The 19914-nt window shown below is 46.6% G+C and overlaps 1 protein-coding gene across 3 annotated transcripts in view; it reads left to right on the forward strand.

Moving 5' to 3' along the window:
• Positions 1-19914, forward strand: part of LOC147621072 (3-hydroxyisobutyryl-CoA hydrolase-like protein 3, mitochondrial) — a 76014-nt gene that overhangs the window by 14132 nt on the left and 41968 nt on the right. For all 3 annotated transcript variants that reach the window (XM_086823768.1, XM_086823769.1, XM_086823770.1), the window contains 2 exons: positions 17286-17415; positions 17536-17714. In XM_086823768.1, coding sequence (XP_086679894.1) covers positions 17286-17415; positions 17536-17714 — 309 coding nt within the window. The remainder of the gene's footprint in view (positions 1-17285; positions 17416-17535; positions 17715-19914) is intronic.

Here is a 19914-nt window from a genome sequence, read left to right on the forward strand (position 1 = left end):
GACCTTGTTTGCTTCATGACTTGAATTTTGTCTTTCATATCTGCGTACCTCAAAACCACATGTTTTCCTTTGATTGCCACTGAGGGATCTCCAATGTCGATGAAAGGGATAGCTCTGCACAGCTTTCTTTGTAGAATCTCGCATTCCGGGACATAAGTATCATTCGCAATCTCCTCGTCCTCCAATACCTCCACCTGTTCCCAACCCTCTGACAAACCACCCACCCTAATTTCTTTTGCAATCCATTGTTGCTCGTTCTCTTCATTAATCTGTGATATTACTTCTTTAATGAGAATTTCTTTAGGCTGTGTGTCATTTTTGATGAAACATGCATGTATAAGGAGCCTGCAAGGCAACAGGAGCCTGGCAGAGTCATCTTTGATGATGATGGACATCATGGACAACAACAAAGGGCTGTAAATCAGCCATTACAGCAGGAAAACCAGCCCTTAAATGGTGCTGAAAATGGTCCAAATGGACAGCCAGAGATGGCAGAAGATATCCCTATGGATATACCACAGTTAGAGGATATACCGGGCATGATTTTTCAGCCTTATGGCATGGAACAGGAGCCACCAATGGGTGATATGCAGGCTGGACAGCAACCTGCAAATGATGGTCATTGGGTACGGAGGTCCACAAGACCCTCCAGAGCCCGTGACAGGTTTGTTCCAGGGGTTAACTACTTGATGCTCACTGACTGTGGGGAGCCCTCATGTTATAAGGAGGCTTTACAGAGGGCAGACAAGGCTCTTTGGGAGCGTGCCATGAAGTCAGAGATGGATTCTCTGCATAAAAATGGAACTTGGAATTTGGTGCCTTTGCCTGCAGGCAAGAAGGTTTTGCCATGCAAGTGGGTTTACAGGCTCAAAGTTGCACCAGATGCAAAGCCAAGATACAAAGCCAGGTTAGTGGCTAAGGGCTTCAAGCAGGAATATGGTGTGGACTTTGATGAGATCTTCTCTCCAGTGGTCAAAATGACCACACTTAGAGTTGTGTTGGCTTTGGTTGCGCATGATGATCTGGACTTGATTCAGATGGATGTGAAGACTGCTTTTCTTCACGGTGATCTCCATGAGGAGATATATATGCAGCAGCCAGAGGGTTATGCAGTGAATGGAAAGGAGAAGCTTGTATGCAAGCTGAAAAAGAGTCTTTATGGGCTCAAAAAGGCACCAAGGGAATGGTATCACAAATTTGATACATTCATGAAATCTCAGAAATTCAGGAGAAGTGACATAGATCACTGCTTGTACACCAAGAAAGCTTTGGATGGCAGTCTATTGATCCTCATCTTGTATGTTGATGATATGTTGATTGCCGGGAAATCTCGTAAGGAGATGGATACCTTGAAGCAGAGGCTGCATCAAACCTTTGATATGAAGGATTTGGGTGATGCAAATCACATTTTGGGTATGCGGATACTTCGGGACAGAAATCAGCATGTGTTGTATTTGTCTCAGAAGGAATACATTGGCAAAGTCTTGGAGAGGTTCAATATGGACGGGGGAAGAAGACTAGTACTCCTTTGCCTCCATATGTGAAACTCAGTGCTATGGACAGCCCACAGTCAGATAGAGACAGGGCTGATATGGCCAAGATTCCGTATGCTTCAGCTTGTGGCAGTCTCATGTATGCCATGGTTGCTACTAGGCCGGACATTGCATTTGCAGTGGGAGTGGTTTCTAGATACATGGCCAACCCTGGCAAGAAGCATTGGGAAGCAGTGAAAGGTGTCATGAGATACCTGAAGGGCACACAGGATTTGTGCATTTGCTTTGGCAAACAGGATGCATTAGTGCATGGTTACACGGATTCGGATTATGCCGGTCATCCAGATAACCGGAAATCTACTACCGGTTATGTATTTACATTCACAGGAGGTGCTGTGTCATGGATATCCAGGATGCAGAAGTGCCCTGCCTTATCTACTACAGAGGCCGAGTATATTGCAGCCACAGAGGCTTGCAAGGAGGCATTATGGCTATCTCGGTTAGTGGTTGATTTGGGCTATACAGGGGATATTCCATTGTTGCATTGTGACAGTCAGAGTGCCATCCAGTTGGCAAAGAACCCTGTCTTTCATGCAAAGACGAAGCATGTGGATGTGAAGTATCACTTCATCAGAGAGGTGATAGAGAACAAGGAAATTCAGCTTGTTAAAATTCATACGGATGACAACCCGGCTGATCTGTTGACAAAGAGTTTGCCTCCAGAGCGGTTTGCTCATTGCAGACACTTGATGGGCATTGGATGAGGCCAGTTTCAGCCTTGATATGGCCTTGTATATTATCATGTACATGCTGATTTTTCTTTTCCTTTACTTAAGGGCACTTCGCCTTTAAGTGGGAGGTTGTTGGGGTAAAGGCATAATGCCCACCCTTATAGTGTGTACAAGCCCATAAGTTATAGTACATAGTACACTTAGTACTTTTAATGTACTAAGTGCACTATGTGTACTAGTGCAATATACATGTGTGATAGTTGAGTCACACACTCATGCCTCATGAGTTGACTTATCCCCACAACTCTCTCTCTCTCTCTCCCTTCTCTGTGTATGTCTCCCACATGACCTAACCCTAATTCTTCCTTCTCCCCTTCAAGTCCCGCCTCCTTGAGGCACAAAACAAGTAGGCAATGTTCTGACTTGGTGGTGCCAGGCATGATAGCAATGATGCCTCTCTATCCACGCCATAGTTGCCAGGCGTTTTATGAAACGTGTTTCAAAAACGTTTCATTCATTTTCTAGAAGTTTCAGAAACGTTTCATACAAAAAGAGGGAGTACATGTCTCAAAATTTATACACAGGTTTATGATATGTTAAAAATATGTTGCCTTCCCTGCAAAACAATATTAAACATGCATCATTTACACATTAAAACATGTTTACAAGCTAAAATTAAAGAATTTGGGTGACCCAGTTATAGTGGGCACCCAGCTGAGTCACTGACCAATTGGCATAAATAAATTGGCAACATCAAGAATCAAGATCTGGATTTCATCATCAATAATGTCAACTACTCAATAATGGCACTCAAAGTGATCACAAAAAGAGTTGATACAAGAAAAGTAAACTGAAGTTTGAAATACACAAAGTAAAGCATGCTGAAGCTTGAAGATGCAATCATGCATGAATGATGACAAATAGTAAACTAGAGGAGCTTGATAGCCCCAAAGACTAGAGTCCTCAATATGGAGTGTGGGCACTACCAACTGGGCACTCAATCCTCAACATCCTCGATGTCCTCATCAGTACTCTCCTCGGTAGACTCAATGTCACCCTCAGAAGAGGATGATGCTGGCTCAGTTGCCACACTCGTCTCAGCACCTCCTAATCATGCTACTGTAGATGCTTGTGTGCTATGAGCAGGTGCCATTAACTCCTCATATATGTCGCGCTCCTAGTGAGGAATCTTTGGGACATCTTTCATCTTCTCAATGTCGATTTTATTGACATTGACCTGATGAGGCTCTATCGGATTGTGTGGGAGGAGCTGGTAGGAGCTGATTTGTGCAAGGCAGGAGCTCCTTCAATCAATTTCCTAGTCGCCTGTAGACAGTTTTTTTCTCCGAAAAACGTGCTCTCTGGATAGAAAACGTTGAAAAACGTAGGTTTTCCTAGGCAGCATGAAAGAAACGCGTTTCATTCCAATGAAACGTTTCGTTTCATTGCAACACTGATCCATGCCCCAATCGGAGAGCGTGAATCTCTCCCATGAGGTTTTCTTTAAGGGCTGGACTCTACCCTCATTGCCATTTTGGGATTTGGAGCTATATGTGTGAACACTCCCCATGAGTGTGTATATGCATGTGAACCCACGTTAGGTGTGGATAGGATAAGTGTGCCATGTGGCACTTGTCGTGTGTGTGTGTGTGTGCGTGCGTGCGTGTGCGTGTGTGTGTGTGCGCGCGTGTGTGTGATTTCTATGGGTCAAAAGATAAGGCTACAAGCCTATAAAAGCAATGTACTTGGGTGAAGATCATCACATCATTCTAATATTCATCTAACACTCCCTCTCCCTCCACAGTGATAGGGGAACTCCGCGCAGAAATGGAAGCCCTAAAGGCTATTGCCAACGACCATACCGTGGAGGAGGGGGAACTGACTATACAAGAGGGTCTAAGGACGGGCTTGGAGCAGCTGAAGGCTGCAAGTGATAAGTTGCAGGAAGAATGGCAGACCACCAAGAAAGATTGGGTGGAGGTGGTGAAGAAGCATAAATCCCCACGGAGCATCATACATGAGACTCGAGAGGAGGAGAAAACCAGGAAGGATAGGGCCGGGCTATAGGTGGGGGCTTCCCCAAAGGCAGATGCCATGACGCTTTGGCAGATGATAGGAGTGGACGGGACTGCCCCGCCCTTGCAGATACATGGAGAGCCAGGAAGGATATGACATGAGGGCGGTTCCTCATCATATGATTCCTTGATGCCATCACCAGACACGCTTTCTTAGATAGACGTGCTGCCCTCAAGACGGAGGATGATCTCACCTCACCACAGGTGGCACACCGGCGTGAGGCAATGGTGACAGTTCATGACGCTCGTAGAGCAGGCAAGTGGGCTGTCTACAGAGATGGCAGGGTCATTATCATTAAGTGCTGTCCCAAATAGGGACGCGGGGTCTATGAGACCAAACACCTAAGGTTAGCATTATGGAACATCAATGGCACCTTGTGGTCAAATCCAGGAGGTTTGAGGGAGATTCTCAGAGGCAGGGATTTCAATTTCTATACAGACTCCTCACAGCCCTAAGTTGTGATAACCATACATAGCTGGGTATTAGTGGGAGTCAGCTTTCCAAGGCGAGACCTGCGCACACAGTCACAAGGGACGGGGACGGGGGACGGCCATAAGTAGGGAACGGGGACGAGGAGGGGGGGGGGACGGCACTCAAAAAATACTTTTTTTAAAAGTTCTTCTACTCTACACTTATTCTACTTTGGAAGTACATCAAGATGAGCACAAATTTACACTAAAATGGTAAGCTTTTGAGTCATATTAACAAAATGCGCCGATCAAAGAGTGAAGGTGTTGACGGTTGATTGTATTAATAATTTAGGAGATACAATATGAGTCATGACTCAAGAGTGAGGACTAAGCCTTAAGGAGACACAATACATGGAAGGATTCAAATGACAAAAAGTGCTAAAGCCTAGAGGCTAGAGCTAAGTTGTAAGGCCCATGAATCATGATCCATGAATGATCATCCACGTGCAGTGCTCGCCTCATGGTCATGGGTAGCTTGTGCCAAAGGAACATGAAGCTCATCCTCACTCTCATCTGCACTGGCATGTTGCTGCTACACCTTATCCTCTTGCTGCTCTTCTTTGTTGGAAGGGGTGAAGGCTACTCCTGCACACACACAGAGATACAAACAATCTTTGCAAGAAACGTGAGTGAGAGAGAGAGATGTTGGAAACATGTACTCAACTCTATGAAATGAAATGAAGGTACAAAATATAAAGGCCTAGGGTAAGTACCCAACACACTGGAGTGTGTTCACACGGGAAAAAACCTGTGTCCAGCCACAGGGAAAAAATGCTCGTGTAAGCCCGTTCACACACGAACGAGCCAGAGGTGGTCAGGCAGACACGACCACCAAACCCCCCTCAAATGAACGGTGTGAACGGGTGGCAGGGTGATGAAGCTCTGGATGCAGCCCTGCACTATGCTCCACAACAAAAGTGATGAAGAGGGATCACAATGGCAAAGATGAACTATAGTGCCAATGGGAAAAGCAAGCACTATATGATGTGGAAGATGAGAAAGCCCAATGTCATAGTGCTAAAGAGAGAGCACAATAGTACATAAATGCATCACCTGAAATTCATGTCAAAGATCATGTGGACATCAACTGCATCAAATCAAGAGGCATTGCATAATACTCCCTTGAAGGCAAGCATCCAAATGCCAAACTGAACTGCATGCAATCCACATCAATGACAACAAGAGAGCAAAGCATAGCTTTGTAACCCCACCAGTGATAAGCATAAGAAGAGGTAGCAGATATACGCATGTGTAAAGGCAATCCATAAGTCATGTCTGTGAGACATGCAATATAAGCTGCAAGAGAGAAACTCATTAATGGAGGGTCCGATGAGGAAAAATCAGCAATGGTAGGGCTGATAAAAGTAAAAAATTGGGAGAAAAAGTGGGGGCTTGGGGCGGGCATCAACCAACGGTATGAGAGGATGGGTAAACTCTCAGCGATGCCATGATTAGTGGCATGTATGGCAAGTGTAAAGATGCATAATCCCACAATGAATAATATACACGTGACATGTCAAAACCATAAGGGCAAGCCAACACTGGCCAAGTGTGTAGAAGGCACTCCCAATAAACATCACATGGGAGAAAGTGACAATGTCAGCACTGTAGAAACAATCCCGCTGCAAGGGAAAACAGCATAAAAGGCTTCTCCAGTAGACATCACATAAGAGAAAGCGTCTAGCATAGACAAGCATAAGTGACCATGAGGCATCACCAACTGCATGTGGGCAAGTAAAACCCCTCCTGAAATGCATCTGCTAGACAATACATACCAAGAAGTACTGACTATAGAGCATAGTCATCAAAAGCAATGGCATCAGAAGACATCTTTGCAGGTGATGAAGATGTAGTGGTCAAGGCTGATACATGTGTAGCCAAATTAGCCTGATCTGCACCTATGGAAGCAAATACCAGCTCCTTTTTTTCACTCTCAATATGCTTCCTGCATTCCTCTACGGTGTGCCGAGTTTTCTTGCAATAATTACAACACTTTTTCTTTTTAGGCTTGTCCTCTGTCTTGGGAGGATCCGATGGGCTAGGTTTAGGCCTAGATCGATTTCCATGAAAGGGAGTTGCCATTGTTGACTCAGTAGACATCATGTTGTTCCTGTTGGAACGGGATTGCTCTTCATCACTGAGCAAGAGAGTCACAAGGTTTTCAAAAGTGACCACATTAGATACATTGCCAACCGACAACGGCAACGTGGTGCCAAATGTCTAATAAGAGTTGGACAAATTACGCAAAACTGTCTGAACAAGATAGCCATCTGTCAAGACCTCATCAATGTTAATGAGCTGCTCTCGAAGGTCTTTCGCATGCGTAAGGTACTGATCGATAGAGTCACCTTCAAGCATGCGGTCACCTCGAAGGTAAGCTACACGAGCCTCATTGCGACGTGAATACGCCGCCGCCAAGGTGTCCCGAGCACCCTTGGCGGTGGTGCAGGAACGAATGTGCGGAACGATGTGCCTGCGGCACGAGAGAGCAATCAATGCATGGGCTTGAGCATCCCTAGCATCCCAAGTACGCTGTTGTTGGGTAGGAGGACGAGGAGGTGGACCTGCAGGAGGGTGAGCAGGAATCACTTCACCTTCCGTTGGAGCAGGTGCGAAAGGACGCTCCTCAGTGGCATCCACATATAGCCATACATTCTTGGCAACCAATACATGACACATCATATAAGCCCACGTAGGGTAGTTATCCCCATTGAGCTTGTCCTCTTGAGATAGCATGCCAAAGAGGTCATTATTACTGTTGGCCATGACAACACAACAAGTGTCACAGGTCACCACAAGAGTCCCAGCAAAACTGTAAGAATGTGGGAGATAAATAGCAGGGTAATCAATGGACTGAAAGGGAACTCCTTCACCACAAGAAATACATATGCATGTCCCAAATCTTCAAGTATGATGATGCAAATCTGTCAAAGTGTCCACAATGGCATACATATACTGCAACAAACCACAAATGTATACATGTGCTGTGAAAAACACGATTAGCTGACGCTTGTAAGAGCTGCAAGTGCTCAAATCCCGGTGAAATCAAAGGTAAATTAATCGGATGTTGCAAAAATGGGCTCAATGTAGAAAAGCCCTAATTTTTAGGCAACCAATTAGACCAAATCTGAACCGGATATGCACTTGTGAATCTGCTAAAGCAATTGTCACATGTACCAAATGTTGTAATGCCCAAAATATTGGGGGAAATGCCCCAATGCCAAGTAAATGTGCCTGTAACACCCAAAATGCCTGCAAATGTCTCTTATAGACTTGCAAATAGTGCCAATTTCAGCAAAATCCCCCAATTTCTAGTGCAATTATGCACAAAATCTGCTGAAATCAATGCCAATGTGTGCCAATGTTGCAGTTGTAGGCTCAATGGTGAGAGCCCCAAAATTAATGCAATTAATTTGCTTAATTTTTTAGCAACTTTAGGTCAATCTCTGCAAATCCCACAAACCTGAAATCTATAAGGGCTGAAATTTTCGAAAGATGTCAAATGCCCCAAATTTTGCAGATCTGTACTTAGGGCATGGCACAGGGCAGTATGGCAGGCGGTGTTGTGCAGAAGGTGGCAAGGCGGCACACAACAGGCGAGGGCCGGCACAATACAGATCCCGAGGAAGGCGCAGCTTCGAAGGTACAGTCGGCGCTTCAAAGGGATGCTCGACGGGTGGCGGGAGCGGAAGGTACAGCCGGCGGTGGCTTCGAAGTAGCAATTTTTTAAAGGTTTTTTAAACCTTACGAAAGACTTATTAGAAGCCTTTGTAGTAAGGCTATTTACAGTGGACTTGTGAATGGGAAACATGCCAGAAGAGAGAGAAAAACTTTGCGCAGGAAGTTTGACAAAGAGAGAAACAAAACTCCAAATTTTCGTGTAGAGAGATAAAGTGCTCAAGCTGTGTAGCAATGTGAAGCAAAGGGAGCAAGAAATCGTAACAGGGCTCTGATACCACTGTTCGAAGGGGTGAGGGCTGCTCTTGCACACACACACAGACACACACACAATCTCTGCAAGAAACGTGAGTGAGAGATAGATGCTGGAAACATGTACTCAACTCTATGAAATGAAATGAAGGTACAAAATATAAAGGCCTAGGGCAAGTGCCCAACATACTGGAGTGTGTTCACATGGGGAAAAACCCTGTGTCCACCCACAAGGAAAAAATGCCCGTGTGTAAGCCTGTTCACACACGAACGAGCCCGAGGTGGTCAGGCAGACATGGCCAACATTCTTGTTGACTCATCTGCCACTTGGTGAAGGGATTTGCCTTGTTGGTCACGCTCTTGCAAAGCATTCGCAAGTTCGCGCTGACGAAGACAAGGTCATTGGCAAGCTCTACCTTGAGTCGGTTATTCTTCCTAGAAGCAATGTGGCTGTAGGTGCTCCAAAGTTGCTGCAAGCAAGAGGAGCTGACGGCTTGGCTAAGTATGCAAATGGCCAGCTGCTGTAGCTCCGGTCCATCCGAACCAAAGTCCTCCCATCATAGAGCAGCACCAACTTTGGAGCGGTCGATCTGTGCATCATGACAACCATAGGAGCCATGAAATGACCTGTACATGGAAAGCTGGTCCCTAATCTTGCACCTAATCGATGCATTAGACACAAGATGGTCCAAGATGATCCTCCACCTAGCGCTCACCTCCCGGTCGCTCTCCTGCTTATTGCCTTGGAATTCTGGGTCCACTACATAAGCTGCTTCATGCAATGGAGAGTAGTAGGAATTCCACCTTCCTAGACACAATGATGGATCTCCTCGTATTTGTCTTTGTCAGGCATGAAGTCTTTCAACTTCTCTATCATGCGATCCATGGCCTTTTAGACCTTGCCTATGCATGGTTGCATAGCGTCTACAATCCTCAATGGATGGACTATGGGCCTCACCATAGCATCCGTGGTCTTCACACTCTTCCACCAAGAGGCGTCATCCGCCACTCTCGGCCAGTGTCTGAACGGGACTCTTGCATGTCGACAAACTTGTCGCTAAGGAAAAGCCCCCTCAAAGCATTGTTACAATCCTTCAACTGGCCGAACATGAGGAAGTTGTAGGCAAACCGGGTGTCGGAAGATTTGAGGAGAGAGATAGAGGACCTCTTGTTGAACTCATGTTGAAGTCGTTGGTGGTTAAGGACAGAGGAGACCATGGTGTTGGCCTCCTCGATGAGTGGGATGAACCATGGCAATGCCTATGTCCTTGAGGAGGTTGTTTAGGCAATGAGCCATACAAAAGGACACCGTGACATGTCCATACATACCTTGGAGGATAGCTCCCGCCGCCTTATTGGAAGGCTCCCCATCCGCAACAAAGCCCACTATATGCTTGGGGCCAATGATCTTCATGGTGGTAGCCCACTCCGCTGCAAGCACATCCGCGCTCGTCCTTGTGCCGGATGCATCATGAGATGAGATGAAGTACATCTCTCCACGAGAATATGCAACCACGCCATGAATACTCCTCTTGCGGGTGTCGTTCCATCCATCCACAATGAGGGAGACTTCGTTCCTCTCCCATTGCTACTTTGTGTTGTCGGCCGCTTGCTCTACAATGCGCTTCTCCTTCTTGAGCGATGTAATGCGCAAGCTCTTGGATGAGGGGGCCGTATAGGTTGAGCCATACTCCTCAATCTTCTTAACCATGACCTTGAAGTATTCCGACCTGTTCAAGAAAGCAATTTACTAATGAGAAGGGACTAGTATGATGAAAACATGAGTGATGAATTGGCAATGATTGATCGCACTTACCTAGCCGCTTGAAAGGCAATGTGGCCGTTTCAAGAGACTTGAACTTCCTTGAAGGCTTGAAGGTGTGTGTGAGGAAGTGTGCGTGTGCTTGTTCTTATATAGATAAGCAAAAGAGAGAGGCAACTTGGCAAGACTCAAGAGAAGAGGCAAGCGCCAAGGGCCAAGGCAAGAGGAGACGACGTCCCCAAACGGACACAAAACCGACCGTTGGATTTCTTACATAGACATTGTATCAGATCCACCAATTGTTGTAACCTTTTTGGTCTCATAGGTCATTTTCGCCTTCTGAAGACGTTAATATATCATTTCATTCTCTCTCTCTCTCTCTCTCTGTCTCTTGTGTTTCCACTCTCTCTCTCTCTCTCTCTCTCTCTCTCTCTCTCCCTAGTTGCTGCTTCCGGATGCTCCCTACTGATGTATTGTAGGGCTAGATACTTACCTTCAGTCCTTTCTTTTCTTTCCAGATAGTGTATCAGATGTCACATGGTTGTAACTTTGGTCTCATAGGTCACTTTGGCCTTTTGAAGACGTTAATATAACATTTCATTTCATTTCATTTCTCCCCTCGCCCTCTCTCTCTCTCTCTACTCGCCGCCCAGTTCGCCTTTGCCCTCACCGCCCCTGTTCGCTGTTAATCTCTCTACTGTCGCCGCCCGCAACTGTCTGCCCTCGCTGCCTTTGTTTCGCTGTTCGCTACTGGTCGCCGCTCGCTTTTCGCTGCAGTGTTAGCCGCTTGCTTCACTTCGCTGTTCCCTGTTCGCTTCGCGCCTCTGTGCATAGCCGCCCTCTCTGTTCGCCATTGGCGCCCAGTACTGCTGGCGCTATGCTGGCCCGCCTGCATATCTGGTAGGCCCTGCACTGCCCTTTCCCCACCCACCCTTGCTCAGGCTCCCAAGGCAGCAACATAATTCTCTCTCCTCAATCCCGAGGAATGGGCCTGAGTCTCCAAGAGAAACTCGAGGCCCTTGAGACGGCAATGAAGGCACTAATCAAGGAGAATAAGAAGACATCCGATTCCAACCTCAATGAGGTGGAGAACAAACTACACCGACACATCATGGTCCTAGAAGCACGGGTCATGGACCTTGAACAAGAGAGCACAGCACTCAAGGAGGAGGTGAGTGCATTGAAAGTGGAACTGGTAGCCGTCAAGAACACTGAGAAGGAAGAGGGGGAGATCAATGAGAACACTCTCATGGCCATCAAAGAAGATATCTCCAAGGAGATCACAAAGGACATGGAGGGAAAACTCGAAGCCAAGCAGTCAGGATGGGTTGAGGTGGTGAAGAAGAACATCCGCAAAGAAGTGAGGGAGGAGACTCAAAGGGAAGAACATCAAATCATTCACACCACCATTGAGGAGGAGGAGATGAGGCATGCCGGCTGCCTCAACATTCGAGTCACAAGTATAGCTGAGACACCCAACTCCACTCCCGAGAAAGATGGACAGCTTCTATGCATGAAGCTAGGTTACAGGGAAGAGGACCCTCTCCCCTTCACCAAAGCATGGAGAGCCGGGAAAGACTCAACACGCAAGCGAGCCCTCATCCTACAGTTTGCAAGAGAGACGGAGAGGGTCACCTTCATGAGGAAGAGGGTCATACTATGAGGCTTAGAGGGAGCTCCTATTTTCTTGGATGATGATCTCACGAGGATGCAGCTAGAGCATAGGAGAGCTTGCATGCCACGAGTCTTACACGCGAGGAGAGAAGGCAAGAAGGCCTTCTATCGAGATGGTCGGGTCATCATTGATGGCCGCCCCATGGATTAGCGGTTTGGGGCCTATGGGACATAGACCAGGCCACTGACAGAGATACACATGGCAGTATGGAACTGTAATGGTTCACTATGGGTGCAGCCTGGACGACTGGAGCATGTCATGGTGGGGAGAGACATCATACTTCTGACAGAGACACATCAGAGCCCAGAGAGAGGGCTACCTCGAGTAGAGGGATTCCAGTGGGAGTCAGCATACAAGAGGACCACACGCCAGGGTACCTCGAGAGGGTCGGGGGGAGTAGCAGTTCTATTTAGACGGGAGCTACAGGGTAGACTGAGAGTGGTAGCACAGGGTCCAGAGGCCAGATACATGTGGATCAGCTTACAGCTCTCACAGGACAGGGTTATATACATAGCCCTATGTTACTTTCCTCCATTAGGATCCTCCTATGTCATTACAGAGGACATGCCACAGGAGGAGGAGACAGGAGCCTCGCCATACACTTGTCTGTCAGAGGAGATTATGCATTATTCTACACTAGGGGGAGTATTTCTTACGGGTGAGTTCAATGCCCACACACAGAGCAGACAGTGTGAGGTGTATGACTATGATGACATGGAGATCCTCCACCCTATGGATCCAGAGGAGATAGGGGCTAGTCGGGCATCAGAGAACACTAGACTAGACAGAGGACATTATGGGGACCACTTACTAGAGTTGGGAGCCAGGCATTGTCTCGTTATTTATAACGGGATGCTACAGTGGCCGGGATCAAGAGGGCTGACATGCTTCCCACATGGGGGTCATACACGGACCGGAGGCACGGTGGTGGACTACATTATGGGGTCTTTGGAGGCATCACAGCTTGTCACCTCATTCTCCACCCCACCTCGTCCTATTGGGGCAGATCATACATACTTGGCATTTTCACTAGCTGGATCACCAGTATCACCAGCCCCCCACATACCGACGCCACACACTACCATCTACTTCACACATGACATGGCAAACATATACACTGGCAGAGTAGAGGATGGGCTCCTACTCATGGAACCCCCGGCACCTATGGATACCATTACAGCCAGCTGGCATCACTCCTTCACACGGCTGCATTACAGAGCTTCCCACATTGTGTCCACTCAGGAGAGCCTGCGAGATCTGGGACTATGCCCCATAACAGATGGTATGATGACAAGTGCAGAGCCCTATACTCACGGCTCCGCATACAGAGAGCCTTGGGAGCCATCACAGAGCAGGAGTCGAGGAGAGATGAGGAGACTTACTCGCCGCAAAAGGCGGGCCTTCGCAGAGATACAAGAGCTAGAGATCTTCCATTTCTTCATGAGTAGAGATAGCCCTATCTCATGGTGGCACTTCAGAGAGCCCCGGACACCGACACCCATTGCAGACCCACAGACATGGCACACATATGCAGAGGGCCTATACCACGCTCCACAACAGCCACCTATACCTCAGCCACAGGAGCCTCGACCTACCACAGCTAGCTTCTTTACCCACTCGATGGTAAAGGAAGCTATCCGCCGCCTACAGCATGGATGGGCCGCTGACCATATGGGCCTACAGGGTGAGCATCTCATATATACAGTAGATTCTTTGGCTCCTTTTCTTGCACTACTGTTTAACAGGGCACTAGCAGAGGGTTTGCATGCGGAGTGGACGATGCACACCATTGTGCCGATCCACAAAACAGGGATGCTCGATCTGAGCAACTACAGGACGGTTATAGTTGGCCACGTGTTGGCCAAGCTCTATGGTGTAGTGTCGGAGCAAGAGCTCAGCTTATATGCTGAGCGAGCAGGTTTACGCTCATCGGGGCAGGCAGGCTTCAGGAGAGCTTTCTCTACCACTGACCATGTATTCACTTTGAGATGTATGATTTATCAGGCCAGAGTGAGGAAGAGAAAGCTCTATTGCTGCTTTGTGGATTTCGGCAAGGCATTTGACACAGTACCACGAGAGAGGCTCTTTCAGCGCCTGCAGTCTCCTTGCATACCAGCAGATATGACATGGGGCATCTATGCATTATATGAGCAGGTTTTTGGGCGACTCAGAGGCCCAGGAGGTATGTCCGAGACTATTGCTAGCACCATTGGTGTGAAGCAAGGATGCCCACTTTCCCCCACGCTATTTGGGTTATACAGTGATGAGGTGGCTAACTTCATTACACGGGGAGGGGGAGATGGAGTTGATCTAGCTGCTGATGATATTGTATTAGTGTCTGAGTCTCCAGGAGGTCTATAGCAGCATCTACATGCACTCGATGATTTCTGCACACAGAGGGGTCTTACTGTGAACCTTGGGAAAACCAAGGTTATGGTCTTTCATACATCGAGACAGGGCAGGCGTCAGCTCACATTCACTCTCGCAGGACGCCAGGTGGAGGTGGTGACATCATACGTGTACCTAGGGGTTACCTTCTTTGCAGCAGCCACGCGCTTCACCATGGGTTCAGGAGCCAGATTGATACGGGGATATGCAGCATTGGCTAGGCTAGAGAGACAGTGCCACCAGGTGCATTTTCAGGAGCCCCGGACGAAGGGGTGGCTATTTGACACATTAGTGACACCGGCACTGATGTATGGAGCAGCGGTATGGGCGCCAGGACTTGCTACCCATTGGTGGACACAGATAGAGAGCACACGCCCTCATGATGGCACGCATGATACGCAGCAAACCGTCAGTACCTCATGACATTATCCGAGCAGAGTTTGCTGCGCCTCCTATGATGGTAGAGGCCATATTCCAGACTATATGCTTGCTAGATAGATTCAAAGAGATGCCACAGGACAGATTGTCATACAGAGCTTTTGAGGCATCTAGACAGCTGGCTGAGGCAGGAGACAGAGGATCATGGTATGCACAGGTCACACATTGGTCATACTACATTTTTTCAGAGACCCACCCCACTCCCAGCCCCTACACAGCAGGGAATTACTCTCCAGAGAGCAGAGACACTCAGAGCCCGTAGGAGACAGAGGACACCTGGCTTTCAGACACCACGCCTATACCAGAGAGAGATGACAGAGATCAGAGCTCAGTTTCACAGAGAGGGTAAGGAGCGACTGGCTCGCTTTAGAGCAGACCCAGGCATGTTCTTCTGGGAGCTGTGGACACCCCCTTCATTGATGTATACCATTCTATACCCCCAGTATGGTACCGGATGGAGCTAGCTAGGTTGCATATCATGATTGTATACTCCATGCATATAGCTTTGCATTCTCCTAGTAGTAGAGCTTCATCACCTTCCTCACTCATTGTACTTATTGCACACCCATATTCAGCTTTTTAGTTCAGTACTTTTTCATTTTGTTGGGATGCCAGAGGATACCCCACACAGGTACACTGATTTGTCTCATAGACCGAGTTCGGTCTTTTGGAAGATGTTAATAAAATCTTTCTTTCTTTCTTTATTTCTCTGCCGTCCCCCACAGGGCCACCCCACAGAGCGTCTCCAGCCATAGCCATCCCCGTCCCCCCATCCCTTTTGAGGGACGCCTCCAGGGGGGACGTCCGTCCGTCCCTGTCTGTCCCCGCTGTTGCTGCGACCCCGCGTCACAAGGTTCCACCCCCTGTGACTATGCCCGCACATCAGGAGTAGTACGTGTCTGGGGAGGCGTAGCTGTCCCTTTTAGACCCCACCTCCGACAAATTTTCAGGATTGTCCTGAAGGACCAAGATGGAGCGGCTATAGCTTATCAGAGGCTTTGGCACACCTTCTCCGCGACTTTTCCATCCCGCCAACCCCCTTTGAAGCTGACCATGCCAACCTCTTTTTCACTCTTACTTGCACACCCATCATCCTCTCGCCTAAAATGTATTCCATCTGCATGTATAAAGGCTTTAAGAAAACCCAAAAAGTACCGCCTACCTCCTTGGTGTGATTTTTTGTCATAGGGATAATTTAGAGACAATGCTCTAGCCATCTCTCGATTGAAGTTTTTCGATGCCATGGTTCTTCACAAGAAATAGCAACAGGAGAAAGCTTCCACGATGCTACAAGAGCTAGAGTATGAATTGCGAAGTCAAAAGCTGCTAAGGGTACAAAAGGGATTAGTTAATGTTGATGGAATTCTTAAATCGTGCATTGCCCTGATTACTGTAGTGTGTTGACTTCAACTGCTCTCTTGTAGAAGATTTTATGAACTCTAGCATTGCTATTGCAAGTCTTATCGCTATTACTGAAAACTTTTCAAGATATCCTTTGGTCATGCTGTGGTAGGGAACCCAAGAAGTGGTTAAGCCATTTGCACCTGCTGGTTGAGTTTGCTCACAATGCTTCTTATCATCGAAGCATCGGGATGAGACCTTTCAAAGCTCTGTATGGACAAGATTGCCTTACACCATTGACTTGGTCCGACCCATTGATCATCAGTGTCAAGATGTCCAGATAAATGCTTGATGACATGGACCAGCAAATGCAATCAATCCGTAAAGATATTAAGGCTACCCAGGATAGGCAAAAGCAGTATGCTGATAAAAAGAGATCACAGAGAGTATCTGAAGAATCAAATATGGTCTTCATTCGAGTAGTGTAAGTAGCTCAGGTGTGAGGGGACGCCTTGCCTTAGCCGGCTAAGTATGGAGATACCAATGGATGTAAGAGATGCCTGACGTCATTAAGAGATTAGATGTATCTGTACTTGCATGGCTACAATGCCCTGGCATATTGCTTCCAGGAATGTTGAAATTTTCATGTCTTTTGGAGTATGTTGTCTCATTTTGACTCCAGACGATTTGACAATTTGGTTTGAATGTCAATCATTTCAACCAAAATCATTTCCCTTAGTGCAAGAATTGACATTCTAGGAAAAGATGCAGTAGGCATCTTGGTTAACTTTGGTAAATTGGGTGGTTTTTTATTAAGTATATGGGTTGATATATGTAAACGACCTCATGATTAATTACTTTTCAAATTTTGAACGGAGGTGTACAAGCTGGAGCTTCAGTTACTAGCCTTTCTTGAGCTTATTAATGCTAGTAGAAAAAGTTGATTTTGTGGAGTTTTTTTTTTTTGGTTGAGTGCTGCAGGTGCTTACCTTGCATTGACTGGCACTAGAATCAACAATCCTGCTGATGCTCTCTATGCGGGCATTGGAACACATTATGTGCCATCAGGAAAATTGGCATTGTTGAAAGAGGCTTTGCTTCATCAAGATTTGTAAGTTTGAAACTCGTTCCAACTACACTATCAGTCTTGTCAGAAAACTTGCCGAATGCAAAGTTCATGGACTTCTTTTTTCCATTGTCTCTGTTCTTATCTGTGGTTTGTCATTTGAAGTTCACATAATGCAGATGAAGCTGTGCAGTCCGTGCTTTCACAGTTTTCTGAAGAACCAGAATCAGAAGCTTTCTTGAAGAAGCTACTACCTTCAATTGTTTCCTGCTTTGGAGGTGGCAAGTCGGTGATGGATTCTATAGCAGCCCTGAGAAAAGAAGAAACTTCGTCTGATGCTGCAGGTAACATGTTATGGAGCATCAAAATCTAGGTCATATGACTCCTTGCCATCCAGTCTTCAGTGATTTATTTGTTTTTTGGTGCAAGTAGAGGCCCATTGAAGATCGTTCTAGCAGACAAGGTACATGTAACCAGTCTGGGACTGAATAATTCCAAGAAAGTTCTGTCAGTGATAGGTTTTGACATGCTGGCATAATTTTGTAACTGCCAACTGCCATCAGCATCACATGATGTAGAGGTGTACAGGTACGATAGGCTAATGTAGATTAAGGTATACTTGACTTTATTGTACACTTTTGCAGAGGGCTTTGGTTAAACATACGAGGAAGGTTCCGGGGGCTCCAAGTACCAAGGAAGGTCGCATGACACTGCTGCACGCTCTCTGAATCACCTGTGAGGTGTCTCAGGTGCCTTCAAAAGGTGTGCATGAGGTGTATGTAGATGGAGTCAATCGTCCCTGCTGGTGGTGGGGTGACTATGCCCTCGATGGCCTCAGTACGCAGCTCCCACCGCTGATCCCTGTGTGTTTGTGGGGTCTAGGGGGCCATCTGAGCCACCATGGCCGTAGTAGTGGAGATCCTGAAACGAGTGATCAGAAGCATAAGACCCTCGCGCTCGCTCGTAGAATAGTGAGTCAAAAGATAAGGTTTGCAACCTATAAAAGCATGTACTTGGTATACTTCAAAAATATCAATCAAATCAATCTACATTGAGTCGTATAATCATCTCTTTCTAGAGCACCGTTACATTTTCTCTCTTCTCTCTCTATCTTTCCTTCCAGACATGGAGCGCCTTCACCGGCCATAGCTTGCTCTCTGCAAAACCCTAAGCCTGGATGTACCATCACACAAAGATTGTGTCCTTACACGGGGACACCAACATGTTACACGCATGTCTTTCCCTTGTGTCTGTTTAGCCATCACACAATAATGCGTATCCATATTTTTGCCACGTTGTCTTCAAAGGCTCTATCTCAAGCTCCACATTCTCTTTCTTCCTACTCAAGCCTATTGTGCACAGGGACTCAAAAGATTGGCCCTCCCACTCATACCCAATGTTGTTAGTAGCTCTCGGGGGGCGTTATATGCATAATGTGAAATGATAAAGCACATTGAGCAAATAACTTTGTCAATTCAAAGGTGGCCTCTATAACAACTTGCTTTTGCATTCTTTTCTTTAGTGCCTCCCCACTTCGCATAAGCGATGGCGGAGAGGGAAGATGTGTGGGCTCGAGGGACAGAGGTAGTAAATATTTGAATATGTTGGGCCCTTTCTTTCATTTATAGACATGGTCAATTGGAGGTTCACTTGCAAATGGAAAGCCATCCTATGACTTGGTATGCGCATGAAAGCTTAAGCTTCCTGAAAATGGATCAGTTTTTCATTGAACTTTTTCAGAAGAGCTTCCCAAGTGCCTGTCTCTATATCTGCTTTATGTTGCAAGATGCTTATTACGGTTATGTGCCAGGAGAAGTCAACTGTGGGACAACCACCCTCCTTTCCCGAGTGTGCACATAATGTTTTATCTCCATCCCTGGATCCTCATCCCTGTTGTAATCTAGCCCAAAGATAATTTTCCAACAACCATTTTTTTTGAAGTATTTGCAATTAGAGTAACTTGAAGTGATAGCAACACTTTTTTTATTGATATCATGTTGCAATAGCAAAAAATCTCTGCAATCAGTTCCGATACTCTCTCATCCCAACTGAGTTGCCTATCATTTCTAAAAAGGTACGGAAACTCTAACTTGCTTGTTCACATACATGCTAGTGCTCATATGTCATTATCACCATGTACTTGAGATTGACAACATAAGCAGGGATGTCATTCCACAAAGGCTATTTGATACATGATGGTAACGGTGATCCAAATGTTTGCTAGTTAGAATACAATGTGAAAACTGATTAACAATAGGTGAACTTCCTTTGATAGAGTGGATGAGCTCTAAGTGAGAAAGTTAAACCAATAGGAATTACTGCATCTGAAACAAATTTCTTCCTCTAGAGATATCTTGAAGGTTTAGAAGCATAGTTGCATGTTGTGCTTGCACTTGACCCCTGTTGTTCATGTGGGATTTCACGGGTTGCTTCCTTATGTGTGTTTGGAGTTTCCCTTTTACTGCTCTCTCTCTCTCTCTCTCTCTCTCTCTCTCTCTCTTTACTCCGACCGCATCTACCGCCAACTTCAAGATATGGATCCTA

The sequence above is a fragment of the Cibotium barometz genome, chromosome 30 (genome assembly GCF_041138505.1).
Source record: "Cibotium barometz isolate CiBa-2024 chromosome 30, ASM4113850v1, whole genome shotgun sequence".
NCBI classification, from domain to species: Eukaryota; Viridiplantae; Streptophyta; class Polypodiopsida; order Cyatheales; family Cibotiaceae; genus Cibotium; species Cibotium barometz.